Here is an 11180-nt window from a genome sequence, read left to right on the forward strand (position 1 = left end):
TGGGTTCGATTCCTCAGTACCACATAAGCAAAAAGAAAAAAGCCAGAAGTGGCGCTGTGGCTCAAGTGGTAGAGCGCTAGCCTTGAGCAGAAGAGCTGACGGACAGCATCCAGGCCCAGAGTTCAGGACCCATGACCGGACCCCAAAAAAAAAAAAAAACCATAACATGAAAACACACATACATGAAAAGGGCAACATGTGGAATGGAAAAAAATATTGGTAAACCATACATATAATTATGGGTTACATCATATACATAAATTATATAATATTTATCCTTAAAAGAGATGGAAATTCTGCCATTGGGAACACCAGAGATGAACCCAGAGGACATCATGCTAGGTGAAACAAGCCAGACACAACCATGATTGTTCTTAAATCTGGAATTTAAAAGACAAATCTTAGCCAGGCACCAGTGGCTCACAACTGTAATTCTAGGTACTCAGGAGGCAGAGATCTGAGGATAGTGGCTCAAAGCCAGTCTGGGTAGGAAAGTCTGTGAGACTATTCAATGAATCACCCAAAAAAAAAAAAAAGACCAGAAGTGAGGCTGTGGCTCAAGTGGTAGAATGCTAGCCATGAGTGAAAAAGATAAGAGACAGTACCTAGACTCTGAGTTCAAAGCCCCAGTACTGGCAAAAAATAGTCAATCTCACCAAATGAAAAATATAATTGGGGGGGCTGGGAATGTGGCTTAGTGGTAGAGTGCTTGCCTAGCATGTATGAAGCCCTGGGTTCAATTCCTCAGTGCCACATACACAGAAAAAGCTTGAAGTGATGTTGTGGCTCAAGTGTTAGAGTGCTAGCCTTGAGAAAAAGAAGCTCAGGGACAATGCCCAGGCCCTGAGTTCAAGCCCCAGGACTGGCCAAAAAGAAAAAATTGTGTGTGTGTTGGGGTGGGTAGAATGAGGTCAGTCAATAACAACATCCTGTATATCTGAATCTGCTAAGACAGTGGAAAGTATTTTACAACCCCAAAACTAATTGGCCACCATATCACATATATGATACTTCAATTATCCTGACTCTAGTAATCATTTTAGGATGGTGTGTGTGTGTGTGTGTGTGTGTGTGTGTGTGTATAATTCATTCCACATCAGATAGTATACCCTAGTTCAATTATCATGGATAATTATCCTGACTAGTAATATATACCACGTCAGACTGTGTGTGTGTGTGTGTGTGCGTGTGTGTGTGTGTACAATTCATTCCACATCAGATAGTATACCCTAGTTCAATTATCATGGATAATTATCCTGACTAGTAATATATACCACATCAGACTGTACCCTCTATAATTTTAGTCTTCAGTCACACCTTGGTAAAGATGAAAGAAAAGCTAAAGAGAATAAGAAATTACATTTTCAAACTGGTCACAAATACATATTTTCAAAACATTTCAAATATTGAAAGTGCAGGTAATCAAAATACATTTATAAAGCCATCAGTGAAGCCATGTCTGTCAGCTTAAAGGACTCAGGATTTCGTTCACTTTCTCTTGGTGAGAATCCTTGCCTATTTATTAAGGAATGATGTTAAAACTGGAAAATAAAAAAGTGACTTCCCCACATTGCATCCTTTCATAAGGACTTTCTCAGTCAACCATCAAAGAACTATGCAGAACTACACCTTGGCCATTCTCCATCAGTAGCTTTCTCTTCAATGGAAGATACCATGTGTTTCTTCAGCTCTCAAGAAACAGGTAGGGCTTTCCATTCCTGACATGGCACAGCTGAAAGATGTGTGCTTGTCACATGGACTGTGAACAGACTCAGCTTTTCCACACTCCTTCAGGTCCTGGGACAGGCAGAGAACAGGTTCTCCTGGGGACCCTGCAGTGATGGGAGCCTGAGGATACTGCAGAATGGCTTACACTGACAAGCTCTCTGGCCACTGTGAATCAGAATGCATTGTCAGGGCAAAAGGACTTCCTAAAGCCGTGTCCTCATTCTTTCCACCCAAAGGGCTCCCCTCCAGCGTGGTTACACATCCTGCCAGAGGGGAAGCAGCACCCCGAGCTGGCCCCAAATCCTCACCTGGCTGACATCTTTCTGCACTGTGAGTCCGCGCATGTTTACTGAGGTGAGAGTAAACAGCGAAGGCCCTGCCACAGTCCTTGCACGCGTAGGGCTTCTCCCCCGTGTGCGTGCGCATGTGGATGTGCAGGTAGGGGGAGCATGTGAAGGCTTTCCCACACGTGCTGCACTCAAAGGGCTTCTCTCCCGTGTGGATCCTCAGATGGGCGATCAGATAGGATGATGACGCAAAGGCCTTCCCACACTGGTCACACTCGTAGGGCTTCTCTCCCGTGTGGCTTCTTATGTGTTCCATGAGACCGGAGGAGGTGGTGAAGGCCTTCCCACACTCCTGACACGTGTAGGGCTTCTCTCCCGTGTGAGTTCGTGTGTGTTTTGTGAGGCCTGAGCGCACTGTGAAGGCTTTCCCACACTGCTCACATTTATGAGGCTTTTCCCCGGTGTGAATTCTCACGTGCTTACTCAGGTGTGAGGAGACCGTGAAGGCTTTCCCGCATTCCTTACACACGTAAGGTTTCTCCCCAGTATGAGTCCGGATGTGGTTGTGGAGGTAGGAGGTACATGCAAATGCTTTCCCGCACACATGGCACTCGAAGGGGTTCTCTCCCGTGTGAGTGCGCAAGTGCTTCGTGAGACTCGTGCGCTCCGTGAAGGCCTTGCCACACTCCTTGCACGAGTAGGGCTTCTCGCCGGTGTGTGTGCGCATGTGGATGCGCAGGTAGGAGGAACACGTGAAGGCTTTCCCACACACCTTGCACTCAAAAGGCTTCTCTCCCGTGTGGGTCCGCAGGTGGGTGATGAGGGTGGAGGAGGAAGCAAAGGCCTTCCCGCAGTGGTCGCATTCAAAGGGCCGCTCTCCTGTGTGACTTTTCATGTGTTTGATGAGGCCCGAGGTGGAGGTGAAGGCCTTCCCACACTCCTTGCACTCGTAAGGCTTCTCTCCAGTGTGGGTAGGCAGGTGTTTGCTCAGGCCAGAGCGCCCTGTGAAGGCTTTGCCGCAGTCCTTACATTTGTAGGGTTTTGATCCGGTGTGAACGCGGAAGTGATCGTTGAGGCAGGAGGAACTCCGAAAGCACTTCCCACAAACTTGACATTCAAAGGGCTTCTCTTCAGTGTGGGTTTTTAAGTGCTGAGTTAGTGGGTAGCACCGAGAAAATGCCTTCCCACATTCCTTACACTGGTAGGGCTTCTCCCCTGTGTGGATTCGCATGTGGATATTAAGGTTGGCAGCGTACTTAAAACTTTTCCCGCACTCCTTACATTCGTAGCGTTGCTTCCCGGGGTGTGCCTGAGCACTCGCAGTGTGGCTCATGGGCGGGGCCAAGGCCCCCGGCTGCTCTCCCCACTGGAAGGGCCCATCGTCACTGCCAGCTCTCCCAGGTGGCTGAAGGTATAACCGGCCAACCAAGGCAGGCCCAAAGGTACCACATCCGAGGGATCTGGCTTGCACACTTGGTGCCTGGTAAGCATCACCCGAAGTCAGACTTGAGTCTTTTCCACATGGACTGAATGCCGGGAGTTGGTGTGCACCCATTTCCTGATGCAGAGGAGGAAAGTCTTGTCCACACTGGCTGCAGTCATCAGTGGCCCCTCCATTTTGAGGACTCCCATGCGTCAGGGGACCCAAGTGTTCTCTGATGAGTTCCTCATGAGGCTTCAAGTCACAGAGCTCCTTTCTGTCCTGGCTATGGGCCTGTCCATGAAAAAGGAACAGAGTAAAACATGTTATGATGGTGATGATGAGGGTAGTAATGGTGATGATAATGGTACTCACTCATTCTACTCCAGGAGAATTTCTTGTGGGTCCTTCAAGTGTGATAATCAGCGTGGCCCGGGGTTGGCCCAGCCTGCTGGAGGGGGTGGGCCATCAAGAGGCTGACATCACTGACCCACAGGGCGAAAGGGGGTGGGCATGCTGCTGGAGAGGGTGAGGTGTCACGCCCCACATGAGCTGCCTATCGGAAGTGATTGGACAGTGGGCAGCTTCGGGGGAGAGCATGAATGGCGGTTGGAAACTATTAGTGGGGGAAGGGCACAGCCTATATATAGGCTACATGTTCCAAGCAATGGGGAAGTAGTCTCATTGGAGAGGAGTGGAGAGTACAGAGTAGAGAGTACAGGGGGAGTAGAGCAGAGTGGAGTGAAAGGGAGGTAGGGGGAGGTGAGACAGCAGGAGGGGAAAGCCTGTAGGAGCAGAGCAGGACAGGCCAGTAGAGGTCAGCCTGGAGAGGTCATTCAGGGCCTCCTCCAGAGATCATTTGGGGCCTTCCTCTAAAGAGGAAGGTATAACCACCTCTCTGTGAGAGGCACCTCCCAGAGCAGAGCAGGGCAGGCCTGTGGAAAGTGGAGAGGCCTGCAGAGAAGGAAGAAGGGAGGAAAGGCAAAAGCCTTCCCCTTTGGAGGTCTGAGGTTTACAGACCGACTAATTGGTGGTTTGCAGACCAACCTAATAAAGGTCAGGCTGCCCATTGGAGGCTTGGAAGTTTGGTGGTTGAGGCTGCTCTTGGTTCTGAGTATCTAGCCGAGAACAAGGTAGTCAAGGGCTCCCTTTCTGGTATAAATCGTGTGAATAAATGTTATCTTTAACCGTAGCTTGATGGATTGTCTCGCTCTTTACAGGTCATAATTCAAGCATGCCCTATTTTTTTTTTTGCCAGTCCTGGGGCCTGAACTCAGTGCCTGAGCACTGTCCCCGAGCTTCTTTTGCTCAAGGCTAGCACTCTACCACTTGAGCCACAGCACCACTTTCAGCTTTGCTGTTTATATGATACTGAGGAATTGAACTCAGGGCTTCATGCATGCTAGACAAGCACTCTACCATTAAGCCACATTCCCAGCCTGAAATTGTTTTAAGAAGGGAGAAAAGAATGAGGGGGATTAATGGGAGGGGGAGGGGTTGTTCAGGGTTCATCATACACATGCATAGAAATGTCACAATGAACCCCCCTTATACCATTAATGTATGGAAGGGAGGGAGGGAGGGAGGGAGGGAGGGAGGGAGGAAGGAAGGAAGGAAGGAAGGAAGGAAGGACTCCACAAAACTCATTATCTAGTTTTAAGGTGGGAACATGTCCTTGAAGAACTCGATTCCCCTGCAGATTTGGGGCATCTCTCCAAAGACCCCATTCCCACACTCTCCAGTCTCTCTTTCTCTCTCTTGCACTGATATCATGGAAGACCCAAGTCCCCTGAATTTGGAAAACAAGAAACAAGCCTTGTCTTACCAGCTGTATCTCTGCTAACATTTTTAACCAAAAAGTATCCCGCTGAACTGCTGTCTCTTTGGTGTTAAGTCTCATTGCCCATTCTGAAGTGGAAACAGAGAAATATACAGTTGCTTACAGAGGAAAGAGATGAGAAAAGTTAGGAATGATAGAGCTCATTTGTACTTGTTTTCCTATTCAACACAATAAATTACAAAATTACAAAAATAAAATGATGATAGCTTTTGAGTAGTCTAGTTATAGCTTCAAATTTTAGGGGCTGGGGAGGTAGCCCTGTGTGAGCATGTCCAAAGCCCTGAGTTCAATCTCTAGAATAATAATAATAATGATAATAATAATGTCACAATCATAAGGACACAATCAAAATCTAGAAATCTAAATGATGCCTTGTATTTTCTGAAATCAAACGTCACAGTGATCAGAAACTATTAGGTAACAGAAACAGGGAAAAATAATTAGAAAATTATTAGGAAAAAGAACATATATGTGAACTATTAACTCAAACGTGAAGCCTGGTTGAGACTAAGAAAATTCTGGACAGTTGCAAAAGTACTACAGTGTTAGTGTTGATGACATCCCCAAACTTCTGAGTCCAACAGCTCCAGCTAACTCAAAGGCTATATTCCCTCAGCATAGAACACATGCCTGGCATGCTCACACCCTATTCTCAGAATCTCACACATATGTGCATACATATGTATACACATACATATGCACTCCACTATACTATACACACACCCAAGGTATACAGTATAATATATATACACACATACATGTAAACATGCATGTGTGTGAACTCTATGTACATATATGTATTTTAGATTTTTTAATTCCTCATGCTCCAAAGGTTCTTAACTTCACATTGACTGCAGATGCCTTTCACAAACACTTACCTTGGAGAACACTTCTCTCTGCTGTCCTTAACTCTTCTGCCTCTAAACAGGAGATCAGGCTGGGCTTGACAAGCTGATATCCTGAATATTAGAAAGACACAGTCATGGAAGTAGCTCACACAGGACATGACAAACTCCCATGATTCAGAAATGATTATCTCTTTATTGTTCATTTTTCATTCTTTCGTTTTCAATTTGGGAAACTACACTTTTTTTTCAATCCTGGGGCTTGAACTCTGGGCCTGGATGCTGTCCCTCAGCTCTTCAGCTCAAGGCTAATGCTCTACCACTTGGGCCACAGCACCACTTCCTGTTTTCTGGTCGTTTATTAGAGGTAAGAGTCTCACAGACTTTCCTGCGCAGGCTGGCTTTGAACTGTGATCCCCAGATCTCAGCCTCCCGAGTAGCTAGGATTACAGGCTTGAGCCACTGGCACCTGGCTTGGAAATTACACTTCTAATGACAGCCGTAAAGTGACTACTTAAGTCCTCAATATGAAATATCCCTTCAACGGAGAATCAGTAGCTGACTGTCATCCTTGCTGTGGCTCAGGTTGAGAGTGTTAGCCTTGAGCAAAAAAGCTCAACGACAGTTTCAAGCCCCAGGACCAGCACACTTGCACAGAGAAAAAGAAATGTCCCTTCATATATGTGGAAAGGCACTGACTTCTGATCTCCAATACCAATGTGATGGTTATGTAGACATTCACAAAGTATTATGGTTCTTTTTCTTTTAATTATTTGTCTTTTAGTTTTTGTTTTTTTCATATACTCTCTCACTATGTGGCACAGGCTGGACTAACACTCATGATCACTCTGCTTTGGTAATCATTAAATACTGTAGGCCCAGTGGATTCAAGTGTAAGGATTATTAACACAGATGAAGCCAGGCACCTATGGCTCATATCTATAATCCTAGCAACTCAATAGGCTGAGATCATAGTTCAAAGCCAACTAGGGCAGACAGAACTAAAATGTCTTATCTCCAATTAACCAGGAAAAAAACAGAAGTGAAGGTATAGCTCAAATGATAGAGCACCAGCCATGAAAGGAAGGCCAAACAAGAGCTTGAGGCTCTGAATTCAAGCCCCAGTAGCAGCATTAAAAAAAAAAACTAAAAACAATAGCCGAGCGCTGGTGGCTCACGCCTGTAATCCTAGCTACTCAGGAGACTGAGATCTGAGGATCGCGGTTCAAAGCCAGCCTGGGCATGAAACTCCATGAGACTCATCTCCAATAAACCACTAGAAAACCGGAAGTGGTGCTGTGGCTCAAGTGGCAGAGTGCTCACCTTGAGCTGAAGAGCACATGGGCAGCGCCCAAGCCCATTGTTCAAGCTCCACGACTGACAAAAAAAAATTTTTTTTTAATTAAAAACAAGAAAAAGACACAGATAGGGCCCAACTGAAGATTTTCTGATTCAGTATGTCATAAGAGGAGGATGAGAGGTACCATTTTGAGAGACTAAGAGGGATACAGTTAACCCCAAGACCATACCATGAGAACCACAAGCTTGGGCAGAGTCTAGGCCTTACATTTTCCACTGTCCTCAGAGCTGATCCCACCAATCCAATAACACAGTAAATAGGGGTGTGTGTGTGTGTGTGTGTGTGTGTTAGTTTTTTAATTAGTCGTGGGGCTTGGGTGCTGTCTCTCAGCTCTTCAGCTCAAAGCTAGTGCTCCATCACTTGAGCTACAGCACCACTTCCAGTTTTCTAGTGGTTTATTGGGGATAATGGTCTCACAGACTTTCCTGCTTGGACTGGCTTTGAACCGTGATCCTCAGATCTCAGCCTCTTGAGTGGCTAGGATTACAGGCGTGAGCCACCAGCACCTGGCTGGTGATATACTTTTGTTTCCTAAGAGGCTACAGGAATGCTGGCAGGCCTTACCTACTGTGGCCAGGTGCCCATAGTTTTCCAGCATCACCTCCCAGTACAGGCTTCTCTGAGTTGAGTCCAGGAGCATCCACTCGTCCTGGGTGAAGTCCACAGCCACATCCTCAAAGGTTACCAGGTCCTAAACCATCACACACACACACAACTGGTTTAAGCCAAGTAACAACTCCATCAAAGTTCATTAGACAGCCAAGTACTAGCACTTACACCTGTCATCCTAGCTATGCAGGAGACTGAGATCTGAAGTGGTAGATGCTAGCCTTAAGCAAAAACGTTCAAGGACAGCACCAAGGCCCTGAGGTCAAGCCCAGAACTGTCATACCCCCACACACAAAAAGTTCATTACAGAATGAACACAAGGATCTCAATCCCTAGAGAGAGCGGAGAGCCCTCCCACTCTCCACCATAGGGTTCACTGACCCTCGGGATAATTTGGTACCTACATTCATTGCTTCATCTCCACTCTTCTAATGAACAACATGAACAATGAATACCCATGACCAGACACTCTTCCTCCTTTTATGTGTCTATGTAAATACACTTGATAAGGGTGGTGAGGGAATGAAGGCTTCCCAAAAAAAAAGGGAAACATTCATCCACCTTATCATCTGTCAGAACAGCCAGAAAATCAGAGATGTAGAGTCTGTGCTGTGGGAATGAAGATTCATTGAGGAATTACTGAAATGCTGGGATGATTTTCAAAGTAAGGCTCCACCAATACAAGAGGGTCCACTAGCTTGGGAAATACACCTGAGAACTTCCTTCCAGAAGCCCTAGAGACAAGTCAGCCTAGGTGGAAATGTGACTTCCTGGTAGATGCAAACATGCCATTCTGGCGGATAGCATTCATTCATTCATTCATACCTGATAACAATTTGTCAGCTGGTTAGCCACTGCCCTTTTGGCCTCTTCATGAAAGGAGACTGGACTTCTAGAAAATAGACCTAGGATGGAGGAAAAAAAGAAGGTGGCAAGAATCCCCAGAGCTAAAACATAATCCTCACATTCATATGCATGACTATTATTACAGCCTAGCTGGAAACCATGGTATAATCCAGCACACTCAGGAAAACACATACACACTACTGCCCCTATCCCTAAGCCACTCAGGAAAACACACACACACTACTGCCCCTATCCCTAAGCAGTCAGCCTTGTCCATAGGCAGAGAAACCTTGGAAAGCTTTGCTACATAGGTGGAGTATAAGCATCTCTTGTACAGATGAAATGAGAAGTAAAAACCCCGAGAAGTATGACTTTATTTGCCCACTGTGATAAAAAAAAATGGGGGGGGGGGAGGGCGCTGGCAGCTCACGCCTGTTATCCTAGCTATTCAGGAGGCTAAGATCTGAGGGCTGAGGTTCAAAGCCAGCCTGGGCAGGAAAGTCACTGAAACTCTTATCTCCAATAAACCACCAGAAAACTGGAAGTGGCACTGTGGCTCATGTGGCAGAGCGCTCGCCTTGAGCTAAAGAGCTGAGAGACAGCACCCAGGCCCAGAGTTCAAGTCCCATGACCGACAAAAAAAAAAAAAATCCTGTGGTTACCTTAGCACCTCAGTCCTCTGTGGCCCATTTTAGCACCTCAAAATAACTCACAGGCAAGGCTGCTCAACTCAGACCACTAGCATCCCTTCTGTGTGGGAAGGATAGCACTTACCAGGGGACACAAGGAGGGTTTCCATGCTGGAAGGCTGATGCAGAAATGCACCTTGATGCTCTCTCTTCTGTGACTCCAAGGACCACCAGGCCGTCTATGAATCCAGGAGGGCAGTGGCAAGCTGCTCCTCTTTGTAAGGTCATTTGCATGCCTGCAAAAGATTCACCATTCGGTAAGAAGCACTAGTACCAATCCTCAACACCAGAATTACCTCCATCTCCACAAGATGTATGTGAAAGCCACTAGAAATGACCACTGGGTAACACAAATAGTTCCACTAGGAGCCTTTACATATAAAGTTTATGTGACTGTGCCTATATATATAATATATTAAGTCGGGTGCCGGTGGCTCACACCTGTAATCCTAGCTACTCAGTAGGCTGAGAACTGAGGATAGAAGTTCGAAGTCAGCCTGGGCAGGAAAAGTCTGTGGGACACTAATCTCCAATGCCCAGCAAAAAGCAGGAAGTGGGGTCAGGGCTCAAGTGGTAGAGAGCCTTCCTTGAGCAAAAAGGCTAAGGGACAGCACTCAGGCCCTGAGTTCAAGTCCCAGGGCTAGCACAAAATAATAATGTCAACTGTAAGCACTGTGCACACCTTTGGTCCTCAGCTCTACCCAGCCCTGAACTCCTCCCAGCCCTGGAGTTCCTGCCATACAGCTGGCCCCTCCCTCTCTCCACTCAGACCCACCTGGGCTCCCACCTACCTTACTTCCGACCCCCAGACCCTGTTGCTACCTAGATAGTGGAGGCGGCCATGTGCTCCCTATCTGGGGGAAGTATGGCTCCTCTAATAAACCTTGTAATAATCTTTCTCCTGGGCCTGCCTGCCTCTGCGTGGTCCCCTGGCATGGATGCGATGGATCCTTTCAACAACAATAATTACCGGACGCACAAGGTGGACCCGACTCGGTGGAGAAACGATTACTGGCGAGGTCAGGAGGAACAAGGGCTCCGGCCGACCTCTCCGCCGAGCTCCGTGGGCAGCGCCGGGCGCCGGGGTGGGAGGACGCAGCCCCGCCGGAGTCCACGGAGCTGCCGTCAGGGAAGATGTTCCTCCTTCCCGGGCTGGCGGGGGGTCACGACGGCAGTGGAGAATTCTGAAGAGGCGACAGCCGACTTTCCGCGGACCCCGAAGGGGGAGTCTTCAGGTCCGAGCTGACAGCGGACGCCTCCCACGGGCCCGCCGCGCCCCCCCCCCACGCTCCCGCCCGACCACACTGAGGGCAAAACCAACATGGCGGCGCGCGAACGGCGCCGACTTCCGGCGCTGTTGTGACGTCACCCCTCTCCCGGGCCCAACAGCCAGGTTCACGCGAGACTTTGCTATAAACCAGAGAAACAGGTTTGTGGGAGCCTGGCTCGGTGACGCTTTGCCAGGCTGTCAAGCGCCGGCCCAGACTCAAACCCCCACCTAACCACGTTAGTTGTTTGTCACTGCTGCCCACACTAGGAATAATTTAATGGGACTT

At 47.7% G+C, this 11180-nt stretch overlaps 1 protein-coding gene across 1 annotated transcript in view; it reads right to left on the reverse strand.

Moving 5' to 3' along the window:
- LOC105999087 (zinc finger protein 709-like) overlaps positions 1-10950 on the reverse strand; it is a 32863-nt gene extending 21913 nt beyond the window's left edge. Inside the window, exons 1-7 of the mRNA XM_013033986.1 lie at positions 10595-10950; positions 9710-9860; positions 8915-8994; positions 8045-8171; positions 6154-6234; positions 5261-5343; positions 2079-3729 (exon numbers count right to left, since the gene is read on the reverse strand). Coding sequence (XP_012889440.1) covers positions 2079-3729; positions 5261-5343; positions 6154-6234; positions 8045-8171; positions 8915-8994; positions 9710-9734 — 2047 coding nt within the window. The 5' untranslated portion in view covers positions 9735-9860; positions 10595-10950. The remainder of the gene's footprint in view (positions 1-2078; positions 3730-5260; positions 5344-6153; positions 6235-8044; positions 8172-8914; positions 8995-9709; positions 9861-10594) is intronic.
- Between the last annotated feature and the right edge of the window lie 230 nt (positions 10951-11180).

The sequence above is a fragment of the Dipodomys ordii genome, unplaced genomic scaffold (assembly GCF_000151885.1).
Source record: "Dipodomys ordii isolate 6190 unplaced genomic scaffold, Dord_2.0 Scaffold180, whole genome shotgun sequence".
NCBI classification, from domain to species: Eukaryota; Metazoa; Chordata; class Mammalia; order Rodentia; family Heteromyidae; genus Dipodomys; species Dipodomys ordii.